The sequence below is a fragment of the Aquarana catesbeiana genome, linkage group LG03, assembly GCF_042186555.1.
Source record: "Aquarana catesbeiana isolate 2022-GZ linkage group LG03, ASM4218655v1, whole genome shotgun sequence".
In the NCBI taxonomy this organism is placed as follows: Eukaryota; Metazoa; Chordata; class Amphibia; order Anura; family Ranidae; genus Aquarana; species Aquarana catesbeiana.
Window position 1 is genome coordinate 633,511,543 of NC_133326.1, and position 23,739 is coordinate 633,535,281.

The 23,739-nt window shown below is 41.7% G+C and overlaps 1 protein-coding gene across 3 annotated transcripts in view; it reads right to left on the minus strand.

Moving 5' to 3' along the window:
• The window catches only part of LOC141133236 (adhesion G protein-coupled receptor E3-like), a 114,912-nt gene that overhangs the window by 86,433 nt on the left and 4,740 nt on the right, over positions 1–23,739 (minus strand). For all 3 annotated transcript variants that reach the window (XM_073622492.1, XM_073622493.1, XM_073622491.1), the window contains exons 2-4: positions 18,470–18,505; positions 10,148–10,327; positions 2,345–2,437 (exon numbers count right to left, since the gene is read on the minus strand). In XM_073622492.1, the coding sequence (XP_073478593.1) occupies positions 2,345–2,437; positions 10,148–10,327; positions 18,470–18,505 (309 nt within the window). The remainder of the gene's footprint in view (positions 1–2,344; positions 2,438–10,147; positions 10,328–18,469; positions 18,506–23,739) is intronic.

The following is a 23,739-nucleotide window of genomic DNA, read 5'->3' on the forward strand; positions in this document are numbered from 1 at the left end:
TAATAATTTTGATAGAAAAGTTTAATTTTATTATAGTCTATTTGTTCTGTATCTGATAAATTGTATTCTGCTTGTAGATCTGAGAATGAACAGAAATATTATTTTGCGTGAGAGATTTCAAGTTTCCCAATTCAAATTTTTAGGTAACAATTTTTATGCAATCAAAGGTCATATTAAAAAAAAGGTGAAGTTTGCCTTTAATTTCTCTGACGTGCCCATAGGTATGGGCATAGGAATAACATACATTTTCCTTGCAGCCAAGGCAGCTATTGCCCAGGGTTGGTAAAAAAACAAAACAAAACAAAAACAACGGTCTCAAACACAAGTTCAACTGGATCATGATTAAAGACTAAATACTCAGTATCCTAAATGATGCTGAAGCTAAATTTGATCTAATGTGGCAGCCCTGAATAGAATATAACTCGGTCAGGTGACCAGAAATAAGATATAGGAGATGATTGGGATCTTTGAACTAATTTTATTTACTTATACCTCATTTTCCTTTCTTCTTTTATTTTAATCTTCATTTTTTTCTTTTCTTACATTAGATTGATTTAATATGGGATGATAAATATTAAAAAGGTCAACGATCTGCACCACAATGGCTTACAAATATTATATAACACTTGTATAAAGTTTAACCAACTTTGTCATACGGTAATCATCATACTACACGAGTATAGCTCAAATAGCTCTTTGTTGGCTATCACCATTAATAATCGATAGTATTGCATATCCCTTTATTATGTTTTATACCTATGTTCAATTACTGACCATGCATACAATGTTTAGATGTAAAATACTAGACTGACAATGTGTAGGCTTAAAGGGGTTGTAAGGTCTCATGGTTTTTCACCTTAATGTATTCTATGCATTAAGTTGAAAAACCTTCTTTGCTGGAGCTGCCCCCAAAGACCCCCCTTTTCTTACCTGAACCCATCCGTCCCAGCGACAAGCATGAGCCCAGTGTCTCCAGCCACTGTATTTGTCCTCATTGGATAGATTGATAGCAGCAGGAGCCATTGGCTCCCGCTGCTGTCAATCCAATCCAGTGACACGAGAGCGCGGGGGGGGCAGGGCCGAGTCCTGCTGACTGTCGCAGCTCTTCATGGGGGGCACACGATGAGGGGGAGGAGCCAGGAGCACCGGCAGGGCACCCCAGAAGAAGAGGATCGGGGCTGTTCTGTGAAAAACCATTGCACAGAGCAGGTAAGTATAAATTGTTTGTTATTTTTATTTAATAAAATGTGAACCTTTACAACCAAAGTATATGTGAACCCTCGTCTTGTAAAACAACCCATTCAGTTCAAAATAGAAATGAAAGGTAAAACATTTGTGTATACATATAAAAACCTTTTAAATTCCCTTTTACCCCCTTTTTTTAATGTGATTTTTCAAGTCATCACATGCCCTGTGTTCTCAGCTGCATAGGAGCTGGGGAAGGAGAAGCAGCAGTACACTGAGCTTCTGAGTGAAAGGCTGTGTAGGGGGGGCATGTCAGCACATGCCTGATCATTAGATTAGCTCCCAGCACAGCAAGAAAACTGACCATGATGTGCTCTCATGCCTAGCGAGGTCAGCTTTAATAGGAAAGCAGAGGGACTGGCAGGAACTCCAGGAACAAAATGCTATGGTAAACAGACACATTTGCCCTTCCAGGCAGGACACAGGAAAGTCTCCATAGGTACCTTTAGGACTAATGCCCCGTACACACGGTCGGACATTGATGGGACATTCCGACAACAAAATCCTAGGATTTTTTCCGACGGATGTTGGCTCAAACATGTGTTGCATACACACAGTCACACGAAGTTGTCGGAAAATCCGATCATTCTGAACGCGGTGACGTAAAACACGTACGTCGGGACTATAAACGGGGCAGTGGCCAATAGCTTTCATCTCTTTATTTATTTTGAGCATGCGTGGCACTTTGTGCGTCGGATTTGTGTACACACGATCGGAAATTCCGACAACGGATTTTGTTGTCGTAAAATTTTATAGCCTGCTCTCAAACTTTGTGTGTCGGAAAATCCGATGGAAAATGTGTGATGGAGCCTACACACGGTCGGAATTTCCGACAACAAGGTCCTATCACACATTTACCGTCGGAAAATCCGACCGTGTGTACGGGGCATAATACTGGGCTGATATATGTTCTCTGAAAGGAGAGAATACAAGTAAATAATAGCACACACAACAATCTTTGAAAGGCAAGGCTGCTCCATTATAACAACTTAGTGGGGGTTCTTACAACTGCCCAATCCTCAACGGTTCTCATTAAGCTACTCAAGAATGAGCAAATGAACTCTGAGACATCCATTCTCTCAGCACAGCAATAACTTACCTGTACAATAGAAAAGATCTTTATCATTTTTCTTCCTAATGAATCCAGAGTTGCAAACACATGGAGAGCTGCTTCCTTCTCTTGTACAGAGTGCTAGTGGTTTAATGGAATAAAAAAGGTCAATGTAATGCAGTCAGTGGTGTAATAATAAACATGGTAACTCGTGTGACTCTTCAGCTTTTGGCCATACATACAAATGAGTTTATTTTGCTGTGTCTAAATCTGGCCCCTTCTAACACATAACAAGACTCTTGCTGTATGCCCATTTGCCAGGACTGCTGTACTCTGGGGACAGAGCTTACCTTCACCTGTCTTTAGTATGGGCCAAATCATACTACTAGGGGCACATCCTGCTCTCTCCCTGCTGAACTGGAAACCGGAACCGGGAACACCTTCCCCTTTAAGTCTAGTTTCTGGCTTCAAACCCATATCCTTCATGTTCCCCGACTTTCAATCATTAATTCACCCTAAACGTTCCACTTCTTTATGAAGACAGGAATAACTTGAGGCTCACACATCTGAACTGCAGAAACACCTGAACTGTAGTTAGCTTTATCAACTGTCCTGTACTTAATAGGGAAGAAGAGAAGGCTGACATGTCTCTACATTCTCTGGTCCTATTTAACATTTGTTCTTTGTTTCAACTACAGCTTTTGCTTTCATAAAACATTTAGGGAGGCAGCTGGTACTCCTATGGTGCCCCCTAGGTTCCCATGCTGGGAGGGTCTTTTGACCATAGTGCTAGTGATATTCTTTGGCATAGTCTACCCATCTGTGGCAATCCACACAATGTTTCTAGTACACTGTAGAAACATTCTATCCTTGCAGAACTAAAAGATGGAAAGGTGTGTCAGGAATCAGCAATAGGGATGCCCAGATTTGCATGGCAGGATACTGGGACCATGCTTTAAAAGAGAAGTATGGGATTTTTTTTCAGTGTTATACTTACCTAGGTGGATGCAGCATCGGTCCGATGCTGTATCTGTCCCCCGACGCCTCTGTAGATAACCGAGCGATCGAACATTGTCAATGGCTCAGTTCTCTCAGCTCCTCGAGCAAAGAGCTGCTGACTGTCAATCAGTATTTCTCCGCTCTGCCTACTCCTCACTCACTGGAGCGCTGAGCTGTGGAGGGGCGGGGAGCGGGCTGTCTCAGGCTCTCAGCAGGTTGCTGAGAGGTTGAGACGGGTATTAGTCCAGGCACCTGGTGGATCCAGACTTCCATTGTTGGGATGACACGGTGCCTGGACTGCATGTCAGCAGAAAACAGACTTCAGGACTTCATGAATGTAAAACGAATTGCACTCCTGTGACCCATAGGAGAAGAACTGGGATCAGCAGGGTCAGGGTCAGAATAAATGGTACACGGTAAGACAAACATGGAAGACTAGAGGTTGAAAAGTTGATAGACATCGTGGGCAGGTGTTAAAATCTTAGTGAAATAAACAAAAACACTCAATGTTGATTTCAGAAACAGTCCTTCTTCATCTTCTTTAAGTTGAATAAAAAAGGACTAATCCACGTCAAGGCTGGAGGTCAAGGTTTTGAACGTGGAGATAGAAGGAAAATTATGTTTTTTCCTTTTTTTTTACAAGGAAGCCAAGTCCATAGACAAAATAGATTTTACAGTGGTCATAAGGTGAGCAACTAGCGCCTACCATTTGTTATATTTTAAAGTGGTCATAATGCAGTAAGGAAAAGGAGTGAAATAATGAGGAAGTGAAAAGGCATGAAATCAAAGAAGTCCATTTCACACCTTTGTAAGAAAGTATTTTGGATTACTCTGTGCCCTGAAACTGTGATGAAACTAAGTGAAGCCAAATGAAGCATGCCCACTCGATACTGGCATTGGTGCAAAACAGCCTATTTAAATCTCAAAATTGCCTAGAGAAATGGCTATCCTGCTGACTTTATTTCCACTTCTGATTTCCCCTTCTCAGCTTTTCTTCTGACCTTTTTTGAACCTGTATCTTCTGTTGCTGAACCTGGCTTGAGTTCCTGACTTTGCTTTTTGTCTGATAACTTGTTAGCTTCACTGCCCATTTGATCTTGACCTTGGCCTGGACTTTAAAATGGAACTTCACGCTCTCAATCAACATTAATTATTTTCAATCGTCATGCTGCTAACATTAGTAAATAGATAAGGAAAGTAGATCATATTTACATGTTTTTACACTTTTTTTTTTAATATTTCTTTAGTTACTTCCTGGTAACTTCTTGCCTAGGCAAATTATGTCATACATCCCAGGAGTCTTCAGGAGGGTCAACAACCGGGTTACTTTTTACCCACTTCCATACTGGGCCTATTCTGGCAATCCTCTCCTACATGTAAAAATCAAATTTTTTTTGCTAGAAAATTACTCAGAACCCCCAAACATTATATATGTTTTTTAGCAGACACCCTAGGGAATAAAATGGCGGTCATTGCAACTTATGTCACACGGTATTTGCAAACATTTTTCAAACGGGTTTCATAAATCAAAAAATGACAAGACAGTAAAGTTAGCCCAATTTTTTTATATAATTTGAAAGATGATGTTATGCCAAGTAAATAGATACCCAACATGTCATGCTCTAAAATTGAGCACACTCGTGGAATGGCGCCAAACTTCGGTACTTAAAAATCTCCATAGGCGATGCTTTAAATTTTTTTTACAAGTTACCAGTTTAGAGTTACAAAGGAGATCTAGTGCAAGAATTGTTGCTTTTGCTCTAACGCACACGGCGATACCTCACATGTGTGGTTTGTGCGGGACTTACATGTGTGTTCGCTTCTGTGCGCGAGCACACGGGGACGGGGGCGTTTTATTTTTTTTTTTGTTTGTTTATTTTACTTTATATTTTTATTTTGACACTTTCTCTCAAAATTTCGTTTTTTGATCACTTTTATTCCTATTACAAGGAATGTAAACATCCCTTGTAATAGGAATGGTGCGTGACAGGTCCTCTTTATGGAGAGATATGGGGTCTATAAGACCCCACCTCTCTCCTCCAGGCTGGAAAGCATGAGATCAAAAAGAAAATGAACGATTCCATGCTTTCTAGCGGCGATCGCAGCTTTGTTTACCTCAGACCTTCATAGAGATGACTGGTGACCCTCTCCTCTACTCATGGGAAATCTCTATTCTCGTCATCCGGCAGCAGTGGATTCTTTCTCCGGGTCCCTGATGGCACGGGAGAGCCCGGAGAAGCACTGGAGGGCGGCGGGAGGGGGGATGTCCCCTCCCATCGCCTGTAAGAACGATCAAGCGGCTGAACTGCTGCTATGATCATTCTTATGGTGCACAGAATCGTCGGCTCTAAAAAATGATATCTGAATGATATCTGCAGCTGCAGGCATCATTCAGCTAGTCCCATTGAAATTCAAGGACGTCATATGACGTCTTTGGGCTAGAAGTGGTTAAGTAACCCAGGAGTCTTCAGGAGGGGAGGAGAGGATGGGAGTTTTTTTCAGCAAAGTACACTCTCCTGCATGCATGCCTGAGCTAAGACTGATGGATTCCAGGAAGTAAATGCTACATGAATCATTTGCCCTTACTCAAGATGGTCACTGCCAGGAACGTTAGGGGGTTGTTTTCCAAAGTGATTTCTCAACAAAATAAAGCAAAGAGACATGGATGGATGGGGGAGGTTACTTTTAATATTTAAAATGAATTTTTTGGTTTGTGGTGCTCAGAGGCAGTGAAGATCCACTTTAACTATGCCTGTTCCTACTGAATTTTTTACCTCTGCTGATGTTGCTAATTTCTTCTCAATCCTGACTACAATACATCTTCTATGTGTTCCTACTATGTTCGATCTGCAACCAGTCTGCTCTACAACCATAACTCAGCAGTACTCATATCATGTCCATATAATCAGCTGCTGATTCTGGATCTACGAATAGGCACCCATGACCCTTCTTGCCCTCTAAATCACTGGACAGGAGGTGTAAGAGAAGCCCTCTTGTCAGTTTCATTTCCACCAGGAGACAACAAAAATCTTTAATAATATAAAGCATAAATCTGAGTTTGGAACCCAGTCTGTTTACCCCACTCTCAGGTTTATGGGAAGGCTGGAGGAGTATTTAAACCAGGATTGAGGTGGGAGGATGAATTTGATTATAATGGGGCAGACAGGTCACAAAGGGGTCAGCCCCTATTGGTGTGTGGAATGGAAAAAGATGGGGGGAGGGCTATGGGAGATGATACGAAGGTTCCCATGTTACAAACAACCATTAGAAATGGTACTGTTTGTACTAAATAAAAAATATGCAACATTAGTGTGCAAAATGTGACAATGAATTAAAGTGTTTGTTCACCGATGCAAGAAGTCTGCCAAGCAAAATAGGTGAGTTGGAAGCTCTGGTGCACGAGGAGAACTATGATTTATTTGGCATTGCTACATCTTGGCTTCATTCTTCACATGACTGGGCTACTAATATACCTGGCTATGCTCTCTTTCGGAAAGACAGGGTAAAACGGAGGGGTGGTGGGTTCTGTCTCTATGTGAGAAGTGATCTCAAAGCGAGTGTGAAAGAGGAGCTAGTTGGAGGAGAGTGTGATGAGTCTGAAGCATTATGGGTGGAACTGTACATGGGTGTGCGTACTACAAAGGTTATCATTGGAGTTTGTTATAGACCTCCCAGTGTTAGAGAAGGTTGAGACTCAGCTCTTCGCACAGATGGAAAGGGCTGCAAGGGCTGGGACAGTGATAATAATGGGGATTTTAACTACCCGGAAATTGACTTCAGTATTGGCACTGCTGGGACAGTTAAAGGCTCTGAGGCTCTGACTAGGAGTGACGCTCTGCAAGACCTGGTAATCTCAAACCATGCAGAGCTTATTACCAATATTCATATAAAAGAAGATCTGAGTAGCAGTGACCATAACATGATTTCATTTAATGTAAGCTGTAGGCAACAAACACATACAGGAAAGATAAAAACATTAAACTTCAAGAGAGCACATTTTCCAAGGATGAGGGCTGCTCTCCAGGATTTATAGTGACATCAATGAACACAGAATAGAAATGGGAATTCTTCAAAAAGACTGTATGCAAACTCACTGCAAACTATATTCCCATGGGCAATACGTTTAAAAGGCTAAAAATAAAACCTATGTGGCTCACGGCTAAAGTTAAAAAGGCTATAAATAATTAAAAAAAAAAATTTAAAAATATATAAAAATGAAGGAACATGATCATCGTTTAAATGTTACAAAGAACATAACAGAATATGTGAAAAGGAATTCAAGGACGCAAAAATGAAAAACAAACGACAGATTGCAAAAGATAGTAGGACAAACCCCAAAACATTCTTCAAATATATTAATAGTAAAAAGGTCAGGTCTGAGCATGTAGGCCCTTTACAAAATAATCTTGAGTGGGTGACTGGGGACAAGGAGAAGGCAAATTTAATAAATACTTTCTTCAGCTCTGTGTATACAAAAGAGCATGGGGGAACTCTTGTCCATAATGGGGATGGTATTGACACAGCCCCAAATGAACCATTATGGCTCAAAAGTGATATGGTCCAGAAATATTTAGACAGAATAAAGGTGGATAAAGCAACTGGACCAGAAGGCAACCACCCATGGATCCTAAAAGAATTGAGTGCTGTCATTTCAAAGTCACTTTTTCTAAATTTTAGGGGCTCGTTAATGACTGTAATGGTACCATTGGATTGGTGTAGGACCAATGTGTTGCTCGTATTTAAAAAGGATCAAAGTCTTTACCAAGTAACTATAGACCTGTTAGTTTTATGAGGAGTTTTATGAGGAGGTAAGTAAAACTTGTACAGTAGGGTGGCTGTGGACGTGGTATATTTGGATTTTGCAAAAGCATTTGACACAGTTCCCCACAAACGGCTAATGTGTAAAGTAAAGTGTACAGGCTTGGAAAGATCAGTTTGTAAATGGATAGAAAACTGGCTAAAAGACCAAATTCAGAGAGTAGCGGTTAATGATTCTTACTCTGAATGGTGTAAGGTTATCAGTGGTGCACCCCAAGGTTCAGTGTTGGGACCCTTAGTTTTTAATATCTATATAAATGATATAGGGTCTGGGATTAAAAGTACCATTTCAGTCTTTGCAGATGACACCAAGCTATGCAGTGGAATAATATCCTTACAGGATGTCTCCAACTTACAAGCCGATCTCAATACACTGTTTAATTGGGCAACTATGTGGCAAATGAAGTTCAATGTTGATAAATGTAAACTTATGCACTTGTGGGCTAAGAATATGCATGCCTCATACATACTAGGGGCATAGGTGTGCACACAGGGTGTGCTGGATGTGCCTGGGCACACCTTAATTACCCCATGTGCATTAGTATTAGCGCTCTGTGTGCCGGCAGGAAGATGGGAAAGATCTTCTTCTTGCTGGCTATGCCATAAGAGAAGTGTTTGTGCTCTTTTCTTTCATTGTGCCAGAAAAGAGATCAAGGTGCCGGGGTCATATATATGTAGACATACACACACGTGTGTTTGAGCTTTAGGGTGCACACCCTAATGCAATAGGCTGCACACACCTATGACTAGGGTGAGTACAACTGGGGATATCCATAGTGGAGAAAGATCTGGGGGTTTTGGTAGATAATAAGCTCAATAATAACATGCAATGCCAAGCTGTGGTTTCCAAAGTGAGCAAAGTCCTTTCTTGTATTAAGAGAGGTATGGACTTCAGAGAGAGAGATATCATTTTTCCCCTATACAAATCATTAGTAAGAAAAAAACAAGGAATAGTGGCGCATGCTGTAGTAAATGAATTGTATTTTAAGTCCATACAAGAGTCCTTTGAGCTGTATAGCTCTGGGTGAGATAACAGTCTGTGTAACCAGGGCAGCCTTGCAGGGGAAGTTGAGGCACACTCCAAAACATGTGGAAAGAAAACAGAAAGTAGGCACTGCTTAAGTAAGACTGTATTTGTTTAATAAACAAAGCGTATTAAAAACTCACATTGAAGTATCTTTACAAAGGCAAAGTGAAGTCCAGTGAAATCGTCCAATCTCCGTCTCGGCTCTCAGCGATGGTCTCGTCCTGTTGAGCTGTTTCAGACCTCATTCTGGATCCCGCCTGAGAGCTGAAAGATCCCTGGTGAACAGGACGCCGGCCTCATATAGCTCAACAGGATGAAACCATCGCTGACAGCCGAGACGGAGATTGGACGATTTCACTAAACTTCACTGTGCCTTTGTAAAGATACTTCAATGTGTTTTCCAAATCATTAGTAAGACCTCTACTGGAATATGCAGTTCAGTTTTGGACACCAGTTCTCAAAAAGGATATCAGGGAACTGGAGAAAGTGCAGAGAAGAGCAACCTAACTGATAAGAGGCATGGGCAAGCTCAGCTATGAGGAAAGATTAGAGAACTGAATTTATTCTCTCTTCAGTTGATCCAGGGAAAATCCGATTGCCTCTCGGGGGATTAGGAAGGATTTTTTTTCCCCTGCTGTAGCAAATTGTATCATGCTTTGCTGGGGTTTTTTGCCTTCCTCTGGATCAACTGTGGGTGAAGGATTGTGTATATGGGATTATATGATTTTTTTGTTGTTGGTTGAACTGGATGGACTTGTGTCTTTTTTCGATCTGATCAACTATGTAACACCGTGCCTGCAGTTTTCCCTTTGTCCCATAATTTTACCACCCGACTTGGCCTTATTCTGAAATACGTAGGCATATTTCTGCTAATTGATATAACTGTATTAAAAAAAAAAAAAGATATAAAACTTCAACCTAAAAACTTTTAAACCTAGAAAATTATTATGACCCAAAATCTATTGAATTTCCCTTTACATGCAACCCAACAGTGGGAGATATATTACCAGTACACTTTCCTCCAGGGTAAGTAATTGTGAGCCGCTCTTTGTCATTGTAGAATCCCTTATCACATGCACAGTAGTATCCTTTCCTGGTTTCCACACAATGGGAATGACTAGGGCAGTCTTCTGAAGTTGGGGAGCACTTGGTAAAATTAATAGCTTTCTCAGGCAGGTACCGAATACCTATAATACAGATCGAAAGAAGTGATGTATGACTTACAATATAATAATTGGTAAATCACACTGAATATGTCTCTTGTTTATTGTCTCTGTGTTGAAAAGTCACCTCCTGCAAAATCCTTGCTTTCATTCTGTTTGTTCCATTTTGCATAATTGAAATTGTAGCTATAATGCTTCTTGTTTAATTTTATGTATATTTTTCAAAGCTGACAAGTTTATAAAATGAAGATTGTGTCTTTTTAATAATATACATATATTAAGGGAAGTCACTAAACTTTTTTCTAATGCCCACCTAACCTCCTGCCCCCTGGACCCTGTTCCTTCTCAAATACTACGGTCACCATCTGACTCAATTCTACACTCCCTAACTCATATCATCAACCTCTCACTCTCTACTGGCATCTTCCCCAACCCTCTAAAACATGCGCTAGTCACTCCCATACCAAAAAGGCCTCAGACCCCACCAATCTTAACAACCTAAGACCCATCTCTTTACTCCCCTTTGCCTCCAAACTCCTTGAACGTTTAGTCTACAACCAACTGAGCGACCACCTCATTGAGAATAACCTTCTTGATCCCCTTCAGTCTGGAGTCCATACTCTTACTCTTGGACCTTTCTGCTGCCTTTGATACAGTTGACCACCCCCTCCTCCTCAAATAACAATTTGCTTGGTCTCCATGGCTGCAATCTCCGTTGGTTCAAATCTTACCTATCTCATCGCACCTTCAGTGTCACTTACAACTCCACTTCCTCTTCTCCAACTCCTCTTATCGTTGGGTCCCCCAAGTTTCTGTCCTTGGACCTCTGCTATTCTCGATCTACACGTCCTCCCTGGGTCAGCTGATAGCCTCCCATGGCTTTCACTACCGTTTATATGCTGATGACACCCAAATCTATCTCTCTGCCCTTCAGCTCATCCCATCAACCTCCTCATGCATCACTGATCTACTAACAGACATATCAGCCCGGAGGTCAAACCACTTCTTCAAACTTAATCTATCTAAAACTGAGCTCTTAATATTTCCTCCCCCACGTGCCCCCTCCCCTGACTTCTCTTTTAAGATTATTGGCACATCTATCAGTCCATCCCCACATGCCAGGGTGCTAGAGGTAACCTTAGACTCTGAACTGTCCTTTCAGGCCCACATACAATCCCTGTCCAAATCATGCCGCCATAGCCTCCGCAACATTTCCAGAATACGTCCCTTTTTAACTAATGACACCACCAAGCTTCTAATTCACTCCCTGGTCATCTCTCGCCTCGACTACTGCAACTCCCTCCTCATTGGATTACCTTTACATAGACTATCCCCCCTTCAGTCCATAATGAATGCCGCTGCAAGACTCATCCATCTTACCAACCTTTCAGTGTCCTCCACCCCTCTCTGCCAATCCCTCCACTGGCTTCCACTCACCCAACGAATAAAATTAAAAGTACTAACAATAATTTACAAAGCCACCCATAACTCTGCCCCCAGCTACATCACTAACCTAGTCCCAAAATACCAACCAAGCCGCTCTCTTCAGTCATCCCAAGACCTCCTGCTCTCTAGCTTCCTTGTCACCTCCTCCCATGCTCACCTCCAGGATTTCTCCAGAGCTTCTCCCATCCTTTGGAACTCCCTACCCCAATCTATCTGACTGTCCCCTAATCTAGCCATCTTTAGGCGATCCCTGAAAACCCTTCTCTTCAAAGAAGCTTATCCTGCTTCTAACTAACACTGTTTTACTTCCTCCATCAGCTCATCCCCCACAGCTATTACCTTTTGTATCAATTGACCCTTCCTTTTTAGGTTGTAAGCTCTAACGAGCAGGGCCCTCTGATTCCTCTTGTACCAAATTGTAATGTAACTGTCTGCCTTCATGTTTTAAAGCGCTGCGCAAACTGTTGGCGCTATATAAAACCTGTATTGTAATAATAATAATTAAAATGACAGCCCCAAATTTTGTTCAGATATAGATCCTTTCATCCTGTGATCTTTGATCTGCATGTAACATCAATTAAGGAATCCTTACAAGTAAAAAAAAACCCCTGTAAATTAATTAATTAATTAAATTGATTGACCATTAGTTAACCCTAATAAGTCCTAATTAACTCCTAATTAACTCCTTTATGTTTGAGGAAAGAAAAAAATCCTGGACGGCCGCACACCATAGAAGGCATCTTTATTGATATTAAGAAATAGAATCCAAATGCAGTCACCTCATGTACAGGGAGGAACAGGAAAGATAGCTAACTTGTTTCACGACCCATCATGGCGCTTATTCATAGCTGAATTCTCAGCTGAATTCTTTGGATTTTATTTCTTCTTATCAATAAAGATGCCTTCTATGGTGTGCGGCGTCCAGGATTTTTTTCTTTCCTCAAGCTTGTGCAGAGCCAGCACCTGTGAGTTCCATTAGGGTGGGTGTCTTGATAAGCATTTGAGAGATTGGAGCGGCAATCTTTTGCTTATAACTTGCTTATTATTTTTATTTTGTCTGCGGAATGTGACACTTAACACAGAATGTATCATCACAGCAATCAAAAAACTCTATATACAGTTTTGGAGTATATTATAATTTTTGTTAGTTTATCACGGTTTTATCTTCTTCTTATTTTTCTCATCATTGTAAAGTAGGCACTTTAAAAGTATTTGTTGGAACTAATGTTAGGAGGTAGCACAGCATAGCCATTTGTTATAGGTAAGTATAACACGTTTGTTATTTTTAACTAAAAAAGGGAGACTTTACAATCATTTTAAACTTCTGTGTCCTATTAAAGAGTTAAAGAGGAAATGTCACCAGCACACCAGGATCTCAAAAAATGGGTCCAAAAACTTTAATCACATAGTGTCAAAAAAAGCAAAAGCTTGAAATACAGCCGTTTATGCAGGAATGTGGGTGTTGGAAGTATTGTATTGGAGCTATTAAAGAGTTAAGCTGCTTGTGGATGGTGCCAAGTCAGGTGACCATAAGGTGCTCATCAGATATTTTGGTTCTAATTTTGCTCTTTATGTGCTTCACATTTGAAAATAGTTGCTCGCAAATATACAGTGCCTTGCAAAAGTATTCACCCCCTTTGGCATTTTTTGTGTTTTGTTGCCTCACAACCTGGAACTAACATGGATTGTTTGAGGATTTGCATAATTAAATTCAAAGAATGTGCACAGAACTTTGAAGATGTTTTTTTTTTTTTTTTATTGTGAAGCAAACAACAAATAGGACAAAATAACAGAAAAAGTCAATGTGCATAACTATTCACCCCCCTAAAGTCAATACTTTGTAGAGCCACCTTTTGCAGCTATCACAGCTCCAAGTCGCTTTGGATAGGTCTCTATGAGCTTGCCACATCTTACCACTGGGATTTTTGCCCATTCCTCTTTGCAAAACTGCTCCAGCTCCTCAAGTTGGATGGTTTGCGCTTGTGAACAGCAATTTTTAAGTCTGACCACAGATTTTCTTTTGGATTGAGGTCTGGGCTTTGACTAAGCCATTCTAACACATTTACATGTTTCCCCTTAAACCACTCAAGTGTTGCTTTAGCAGTGTGTTTGGGGTCATTGTCCTGCTGGAAGGTGAATCTCCATCCTAGCCTCAAATCACACACAGAGTGCACTATAGATTTTGCTCAAGAGTATCCCTGTATAGATTTTGCTCAAGGATATCCCTGTATTTAGCACCATCCATCTTTCCCTCAACTCCGACCAGTTTCCCAGTCCCGACTGCTAAAAAAAAAAAACATCCCCACAGCAGGATGCTGCCGCCACCATGTTTCACAGTGGAGTTGGTGTTCTTTGGGTGATGTGATGTGTTGGGTTTGCGCCAGACATAGCATTTTCTTTGATGGCCAAAAAGTTCAATTTTAGTCTCATCAGACCAGAGCACCTTCCTCCATACATTTTGGGAGTCTCCCACATGCCTTTTCACAAACTCAAAACATGCCATTTTGTTTTTTGCTGAAAGTAATGGCTTTCTTCTGGTCACTGTGCCATAAAGCCCAACTCTATGGAGCGTACGGCTTATTGTCGTCCTATGTACAGATACTCCAGTCTCTGCTGTGGAACTCTGCAGCTCCTCCAGGGTTACCTTAGGTTTCTGTGCTGCCTCTCTGATTAATGCCCTCCTTACCCGGTCCGTGAGTTTTGGTGTTCGGCCATCTCTTGGCAGGTCTGCTGTTGTGCCATGTTCTTTCCATTTGGTTATGATAGATTTGATGGTGCCCCCAGGGATCATCAAAGATTTGGATATTTTTTCATAACCTAACCCTGACATTGTCCCTTACTTGTTTGGAGAGTTCCTTGGTCTTCATGGCAGTGTTTGGATAGCGGTGCCTCTTGCTTAGGTGTTGCAGCCTTTGGGGCCCTTCATAAAGGTGTGTATATGTGACAGATCATGTGACACTTAGATTGCACACAGGTGGATATCATTTCACTAATTATGTGACTTCTGAAGGTAATTGGTTGCACCAGAGCTTTTTATGGGCTTTACAACAAAGGGGGTGAATACATACGCACATGCCAATTATCATTTTTTTTATTTCTGAAAAATAGTTTTATGTATATATTTTTCTAATTTTACTTCACCAACTTAGACTATTGTGTTCTGATCCATCACATATAATTCAAATTAAAAAAACATTGAACTAAAGGCTTTAATGTAACAAAATAGGTAAAAAGCTAAGGGGGGTGAATACTTTTGCAAGGCACTGTAGGTTCTACTGAAAGCTGATGACATGAATGAGGTGTGATTATGAAGAGTGGGAGATTTTTCTTAGGGAAGATAAAACTTATAAAAGTCCACTAAAGAGAAAAAAACAAGAAAATCCCTGCGCTATCATAACCCCCCCCCCCCCCCCCAAGGAAGCAGCAGTTCAACTGTGAACAAGTCACAACAAATAGGAAAAACAAAAAAAAAACTGCGCTATAAAGTGAAAATGCAAAGAGTCAATATATGCAGTAAAATCAATATATGCAATGAACACACACACATATGCATCCAATGACATCAGATCATTAGTGTAAAAACTGGTAGTAAAGTTCATGGATGGGAAAGAGGTAAGAGGAATCCCCTGGTAGTTCTCCGTGGAAATCAGGTGACAAAGTGGAAAGCAAACACACCCTGCACAGTGATCCTCCACCACCAAACATATGCGCTTACCAGATGGGAAGCGCAATAAGGCATGTGTCAGAACTATATCCAGGTCAAGCTGTTAAGCAGTAAACCGCTCCTGCCAATACTGCTATGGATGGTGAGCGTGAAAAATGGGTCCCGGTATCCTCTCACGATATCCCTCCGTACAGTGTGACTCCAACCATACAACAACCTGTCTGATGGTGTCCTGGTCTGGAGGTTGATGTGGAGCTCCTCTGAGTCTTCTATGGCTGAGGACCTCTCGGATGGTCCCTCTTGGCTCCTCTTATGACTCTTCTATGGTTGAGGTCCTTCTCGGATGGTCCCTCTTGGCTCCTCTGATGAGTCTTCTATGGTTGGGTGACTTGTAACTCTTCCCAGCACAGTGGCTGGACATGAAGTGGGAAATCTCTCTCAACTCTCGGCTTCTCTTCCTCCTGCTCACAAGTGTCCACAATCAAGGAAAGTTCTCCTCCGTGTCCCTGATGGAAGATGGAGGCTTCTTGTCCTGGCTGAGGGGTGTGAGGGACGTTCGGTGTCTGCTCTACGGATCTAGAAAGACGTCTTACTAGATCCGTAGAGCAGACACAGAACGTCCCTCACACCTCTCAGCCAGGACAAGAAGCCTCCATCTTCCATTGGGGACACGGAGGAGAACTTTCCTTGATTGTGGACACTTGTGAGCAGGAGGAAGAGAAGCCGAGAGATGGGAGAGATTTCCCATTTCATGTCCAGTCACTGTGCTGGGAAGAGTTACAAGTCACCCGACCATAGAAGACTCATCAGAGGAGCCAAGAGGGACAAACCGAGAAGGACCTCAATCATAGAAGACTCATAAGAGGAGCCAAGAGGGATCATCCGAAAGATCCTCAACCATAGAAGACTCATCAGAGGAGCTCCACATCAACCTCCAGACCAGGACACCATCAGACAGGTTGTTGTATGGTTGGAGCCACACTGTACGGAGGGATATCGTGAGAGGATACCGGGACCCATTTTTCACGCTCACCATCCATAGCGGTATTGGGAGGAGTGGTTTACTGCTTAACAGATTGACCTGGATATAGTCCTGAGATGTGCCTTATTGTGCTTCCCATCTGGTAAGCGCATATGTTTGGTGGTGGAGGATCACTGTGGAGGGTGCGTTTGCTTTCCACTTTGTCACCTGATTTCCACGGAGAACTACCAGGGGATTCCTCTTACCTCCTTCCCATCCATGAACTTTTTTTTTTTTTTTATTAAAAGGTTTTTATTTGCCAAAAAAAAATTATACATCTTATTTGCAAAATATAATAGACAAAAGTATACATGTTACAGTCCAGAATGCATTCAGAAGCAGAATCTGCATACAAATAAAGAAATATTACATGTATTATGCTGCGTTTGTCATTACTCGTTAAATCATTGGCTGTTTTCTTGAAACTCAGGGCTAACTAATCTTAGCCTAAACAGCTGTATAGAACAAAAGCTATACAATATTCAAATAAAAGCAACTAGAGGGAATTATCCCTCATAAAGTAAAAAAAAACAAATAAGAGAAAAAAAAAAAAAAAACTTTTTTGTGCTGCGTGCTGCTGTGATTCAACTCCCCACTAGATCTTTTAATTACTATCCATTGATTCTCTAGTGTCCTATGGAATTACTGGGTGGATTGTAGCTTGTTTTCAGAGTTAATCCATCTTCCCCATACTTTATTAAATTTTTTATTTGATCCTCTAGACTCATATGTCATTTTATACATGGTGATATTGGCGTTAACCAAACCTTTCCAGGCATTCAATGTAAGATAGTCTCTCCTGACCCAATGAAGTACGATTAATTTCCTTACATAGTAAAACAGTAGTCTTAGTAGTGTTCTCGTGTTATTACTCATAACTTCATCTTCTCTCCATGAACTTTACTACCAGTTTTTACACTAATGATCTGATGTCATTGGATGCATATGTGTGTGTTCATTGCATATATTGATTTTACTGCCTATATTGACTCTTTGCATTTTCACTTTATAGCGCAGTTTTTTTTTGTTTGTCCAGTAAAGAGACACTGTCAATTTTCTTTTTGGCTGCATGTGTTCACTAAATGTAAACGCATTTTTACAAAAAATTCCCCCCCAAAATCAACATTTTTAAGTATGTTTATGATTCGGTGTTGGGCCGCATTCATAGCCATTTTGGGCCGCAAGTTGGTCACCCCTGCTCTAAGGAGGAATGTTAATGCATAAAGCATCATTTGAAACAGAACATGAAAGCACACATTAACACTTAAAGAAAATGTAAAAAGGCTTTACTTGCTGAGTCCTACTTTTGAAAATACTAGCTTCCTGGTGCTTATATTTATCCAAAGGCTTCAGTACGTTTCAAGCCACTGGGGCTGAATAGGTTGTAGACTTCAAGGGGAGACATATGATGCTGCAAAGTGAATTTTCATTTAGCTTAGAGAATTAGTTGAAGCTATGATGGCTTAATTATCCAATCTTACAAGAGCAAAAATCCTATTCTATTTTAAGTTTTTCTTGTATAATGGGGTATTCTTTAAAATGTAAATTTTTACTTAATTTCATCTCATTCACAAAGCTGTGAATACATTCACGTAATTAACTTTCCTAAATAAACATCCTTGAAAACAAGACCAGAGTCCCAACTGCGGGTTGGATAGAAGACTGCATAAAGTTTAAATATTTTCAATATGTTATATTTAGCTTACCAAAAAAAAAGAAAGAAATTTATATATTTTGTAATTGAGTTTTATACTCTGTCCAACTCTGCCCATTAAACCACTGATTTTGGGTGGGTTTTTATACTGTTTGGCTTTAAAGTCAGACAGGTCCATTGCTATCTAACTACACACCTTAAAACACTCCTATGTCCTTCTTGGATTGGTTGTCAGTATCTAAACTGGTGGGGAATGTATATGTATTACTGGCCGCTAAACACTGTATTTTAGAGAATGAAGTGTGCTGTAATAAGACCCTGATGATACAGCATGGTATTAATAGTACGACTATTGAAAGCATGTATTTTTCTGTAACTCACCTGTTACACTAATCCAGAGTATTAGAACACAGGCACCTGAGGGGATAATCAGAAAAAAAAGTTTTTTATTAAGATAAAATTTGTGTTTTCTGTATTTTAGGTAATCTCATTCTATAATCTATGGCTTTACATTGTTATGACTGCAGTTCTATACAGTTGAAAACAATTATTTCCACAACCATACATTTTGTCAACTGCTTGTTTGACATTATCTATCTGGGTGAATTCAGATTAATCCTGTCCTCCATGCAGAGCTGCTGGCAGATGCATGTGCATCCACCTTTTAGCTGCATGCAGGCAGCCCATAGAAGTGGATGCACATGTGATGACTGTAATGGGGCATACACACGGTCGGACTTTTCGACCAGACTGGTCTGACGGACGCTGACGGACCAAATCCGGCGGACAATCCGATCATGTGTGAGCTTCACCGGACCTTCAGCGAACTTTTCCATTCGCAAATCTGATGGACTTTAGATTTGGAACAGGCTTCAAATCTTTACGTCATAACTCCGCCGGACCCAGAAATCTGCTTGTCTGTATGCTAGTCCGATGGACAAAAACCGACACTAGGGCAGCTATTGGCTACTGACTATCAACTTCCTTATTTTAGTCCGGTGTATGTCATCACGTACGAATCCATCAGACTTTGGTGTGATCATGTGTAGGCAAGTCCGTTCGTTAAAAAGTCTGTCGGAAGTCCATCAAAAGTCCGACGAAATTCCGCTGGAAAGTTTGTCGGACCAGTCCGGTCGAAAAGTCCACCCGTGTGTACGCGGCATTAGAGACTCAATCACATGGCAAAGTCTGACATACGGGCAGGACTGGGTGCACAGATACGAGCACAGAGGCCCATCTGAATGAGCACTTATGCCCTGTACACACGATCGGACATTCATCGGACCTTCCGACAACAAAATCCATCGGATTTTTTCTGACAACAAAATCCATCTGATTTTTTCCGACGGATTTTGGGCCAAACTTGTCTTGCATACACACGGTCACACAAAGTTGTCGGAAAATCCGATCGTTCTGAATGCAGTGACGTAAAACACGTACGTCGGGACTATAAACGGGGCAGTAGCCAATAGCTTTCGTCTCTTAATTTATTCTGAGCATGCGTGGCACTTTGTGCGTCGGATTTGTGTACACACAATTGGAATTTAAACGATTGGATTTTGTTGTCGGAAAATTTTATATCCTGCTCTCAAACTTTGTGTGTCAGAAATTCCAACGGAAAAAGTCCGATGGAGCCCACACACGATCGGAATTTCCGACAACACACTTTTTCCATCGGAAGATCCGACCGTGTGTACAGGGCATAAAGGAACACAAAGATAAACTCCAGCCAAAACTTTCTTTTTTTCAGTTCTGCGTGCAACATGGAAGGTATGGAACCTATTTTGTTTTTTTTTTCATTGCTGCCTAGGGGACAGCCCTTACTTCACCTACTTAGTGGTTTTAAACCCAAAAGCAAATATTTATCATAGTGATGGCTGCATTATTTTTCTTTTTTAGGCTTCCTTGCTTCTATTTTTAGCCAGTGATCTAGCCAGTAAGTCTGTTGTTTTTCAAAAGTTCAAGCTCTCCAGCAGAATGTATCAGTTACAGAGATAAGACATACCATTTAATACTAGCAGGAGTACTTACAATGATCTGTTTTTATCCATTTATGCAAAACCTTCATCCCAAGAGTAAAAAGAAAAACTGTTTGCTGTAACTGCTTATAAATTGTTAAAGTGTACCAAATAATACCTGCGCTCAGGGCAAAAAAAACCCCCAAAACAATAAAAACAGCTTGCGCAATTTGGGTAAATAAGCTCAGTGCTAAACATAAAATATAATCACAATATAATAATGTATAAATAAAAAATAAATAAGTTAATAAACAAAAAACTTTACATCAAAGTGAATCTAAAATATGGTATCATTTAATAGATCTTATGTAAGTCCATTAACGGTCCTCTTAGGGTGGCCAATGAATGACAAAACCATAATCAGCCTAAAAAGGATACTCCAAGAGTGTGACATAAACCAGAGAAATCCTCTACCAACAGTTATCACACACAGCCTCTTACCAAATAGCATTGACCACCAAATAAACAGTTGTCTAACAGCGCAATCAGATGCCCAATGGCTTAAAGGTGATCCACTAATTCACATAATTTGCATCAATCTCCCAGGTACCGGGATCGTCTCACCCAAAGGATAACAATCCTCCAAAAGGTATAGATCAGAAAAACAGCAAAGCCATCTCATAATGTAGAAAGAATAAAATTCAAAAATGTATTCAAAAGCAATGCACTTACATTTAAACAGCATAAAACCAGCATATTATATAGATGCCCCTGACGACACCTTTTGATGACCAAACGCGTAGGGTGGAGCTTTGGCGTGTGATGTCATCGCGCACCCGAAATGGACCTTGGCCATCTTGTTGGTTTGAAACATTGCTTTCCATATGATATGTTGGTTTTATGCTGTTTAAATGTGAGTGCATTACTTTTGAACAGTGGTCTCCAAACTGCGGCACTGGGGCCGGATGTGGCCCTTTGCTTACCTTTATCCGGCCCTTGAGGCATAATTCCTGCCACAGACACTAACAATGGGGCATAATTCCTGCCACTAACACCAACTATTTCTCCCCGTAATACCAAAGATCCGGCATTGTTTACTCCCACTGGGTACAGTCCAGCCCCCCTAAAGTCTGAAGAACAGTACACTGGTCCTTTCTTTAGAAAGTATGGAGACCCCTGCTCTAGACCAAAAGGATAGACAGATGAGGAGGAATGAAGGACAGAGGGATTTGGTTTGAAAAGAGGGACAGTCTCTCAAAATGATAGGCAGTTGGGAGCTATGCATACTTCATTCAAAACTGAAACCAAAGTTTTGGCTATACACTTCAGCGTCCAGCCTTCCCTTCAGTCCTAACATTATACACAGCTCCAGGTAGGTCTGCCACAATCATTCAGCTTCAAAAAGTCAGGTGCTTGTCCAGCTCGTACCATGGGATAGCAGAGATAAAGATTGAATGACAGCACACCGATACAAAGGTTTATTCCAAAGTGCATAGTTGCCAACAGTCCCGATTTTCCCGGGACAATCCCGATTTTGGGACCCTTGTCCCGGATGGAGGGTGTCCCGAATCGGGATTTTCCATAAGGAAAATCGGGAATGTTTTTTTTTTGTTTTAGAGCAGCTGGCTCCAGCAAAATGGCGGCCGGCGCCGCCGCTCTATCTTCCCCCTAGTAACTGTCTTGTGTAGTGGAGAGAGGAAGGGGGCTCGATCCGTGCAGCCAATGAAGCGGCTGCACGGCCCCTCCCCTCTCCACTGAAGGAGAAGACAATGCGACGGCGCGGCGTGTCTTGCCGAAACTAAGTTCCCCTGCCCCGTACTGCGCAAGCGCTGCGCCTGCGCAGTACAGGGGGGTCCATATTTGCCGAGGGGAACTTTCTCGGCAGGCAGAACACCGGCCAGCCGCACCTGCACTGAAGGGGGGTGAGCAGGGGGTGAGGGGGGTCTGCACTTATTGAGGGGGGGGCTGCATTGAGGGGGGGGCTGCACTAATTGAGGGGGGCTGCATTGATTGGGGGGGGTCTGCACTTATAGATGGGGGGCTGCATTGAGGGGGGGTGGCTGCACTAATTGAGGGGGGGCTGCATTGAGGGGGGGGTCTGCACTTATAGAGGGGGGCTGCATTGAGGGGGGGTCTGCACTTATAGAGGGGGATCTGCACTTATAGAGGGGGGCTGCATTGAGGGGGGGGTCTGCACTTATAGAGGGGGGCTGCACTAATAGAGGGGGGCTGCATTGAGGGGGGTCTGCACTTATAGAGGGGGGCTGCACTAATAGAGGGGGGCTGCACTAATAGAGGGGGGGCTGCACTAATAGAGGGGGGGCTGTACTAATAGAGGGGGGGTCTGTACTGATGGAGGGGGTCTGCACTGATGGAGGGGGTCTGCACTGAGGGGGTCTATACAGACTCTGCCGGGGGCACCTGATGCAAGGACAAACTCTGCCGGGGGCACCTGATGCAAGGACAGACTCTGCTGATCGCAGGCGACGTGGCTAGTGACACGCTCAGGGATCCCACTGATTCGGCATTATGGTGAGTTGAATGATTTAATTTTATATTACAATGTAATAATAGAAATAATGCGCTTCAATCATCCTGACACCATAACAACCATGGTGCCGGGATGATTGAAGCGTTAACACCTGGCGTTTGGAGTATCTTTATCTGCTGATTGTTAAACTTTCCAGAATACACATATTTCTATTGTGTAGGATCTGGGGTTGCTGTCCCGTCATTCCCCCTCTCCCCCTCTCCTTCTCTCCCTTTCCCTCTCCATCCCTCATTCATCTCAGACTCTAACCACACCCTCTTGAGCCATGCCCATTTACGCCACGCCCACTCTTACGCGTAAGCCACGCCGATTTTCGCGCGCCGCACTTGCCATTTTTTTGCTAGGTCACGCCTACAAACAAATGCCCCGCCCCCTAATTATTGCAAGGCTCCGCCTACAGCCAAAAAAGTGTCCCACATATTTTTTTTGCAATGTTGGCAACTATGAAAGTGCAAAATATGTCCATACAAACAAAACACAGGGTGGAGAGCTAGTGTTGTGTTCCCTTCAGTCTTCCCTAGTTGTATAGGCTTCTCTCCTGTACTGAGATTTCTCACAGTGTGCATTAGAAGCTATCACAATTCAGATGGAGCTGGCTGGAGGACATGCAACATTATCTAGCTGTTTTCTCCCAAGTCTGACTGCCCCTTTTAAAAAAAAAAAAAAAAATTAGCTGTATATTTCTTGCTACTACTATATTCTTCCACCAAATAATAACCCAAATTAAATTCTCCTGCTGCTGACGATCGCACTGATACCACATATGTGTATGTTAGTTGTTGTTTGTACCTATAGTACAGCCCAGAAGTAATAGTGCCCACTTTGCTTTTTTTTTTTTTTTTTTTTTTTTTTATCTAAAACACATTGACACTAACTGACGCTGATACTAATTAAAAAAAAAAACTTGACCCTGACCTTGACCATTCGACCCTGACCTTGACCCAAACACTAACCCGTCCCAGACACTGGCCTAGATTTTGAGCACAGGAAAATCAGGAAACTGCCAGAGTGTCAGCAAGTTCAGTCTGATCTTCTTGTATTCAAGACACACATGGTACCTGAGTCACTTTCAAAAGCGGTGTCTCCATGCCATGACAATATTAAATAAATACATTTTAATATTTTTTTTTACATTTTAATAC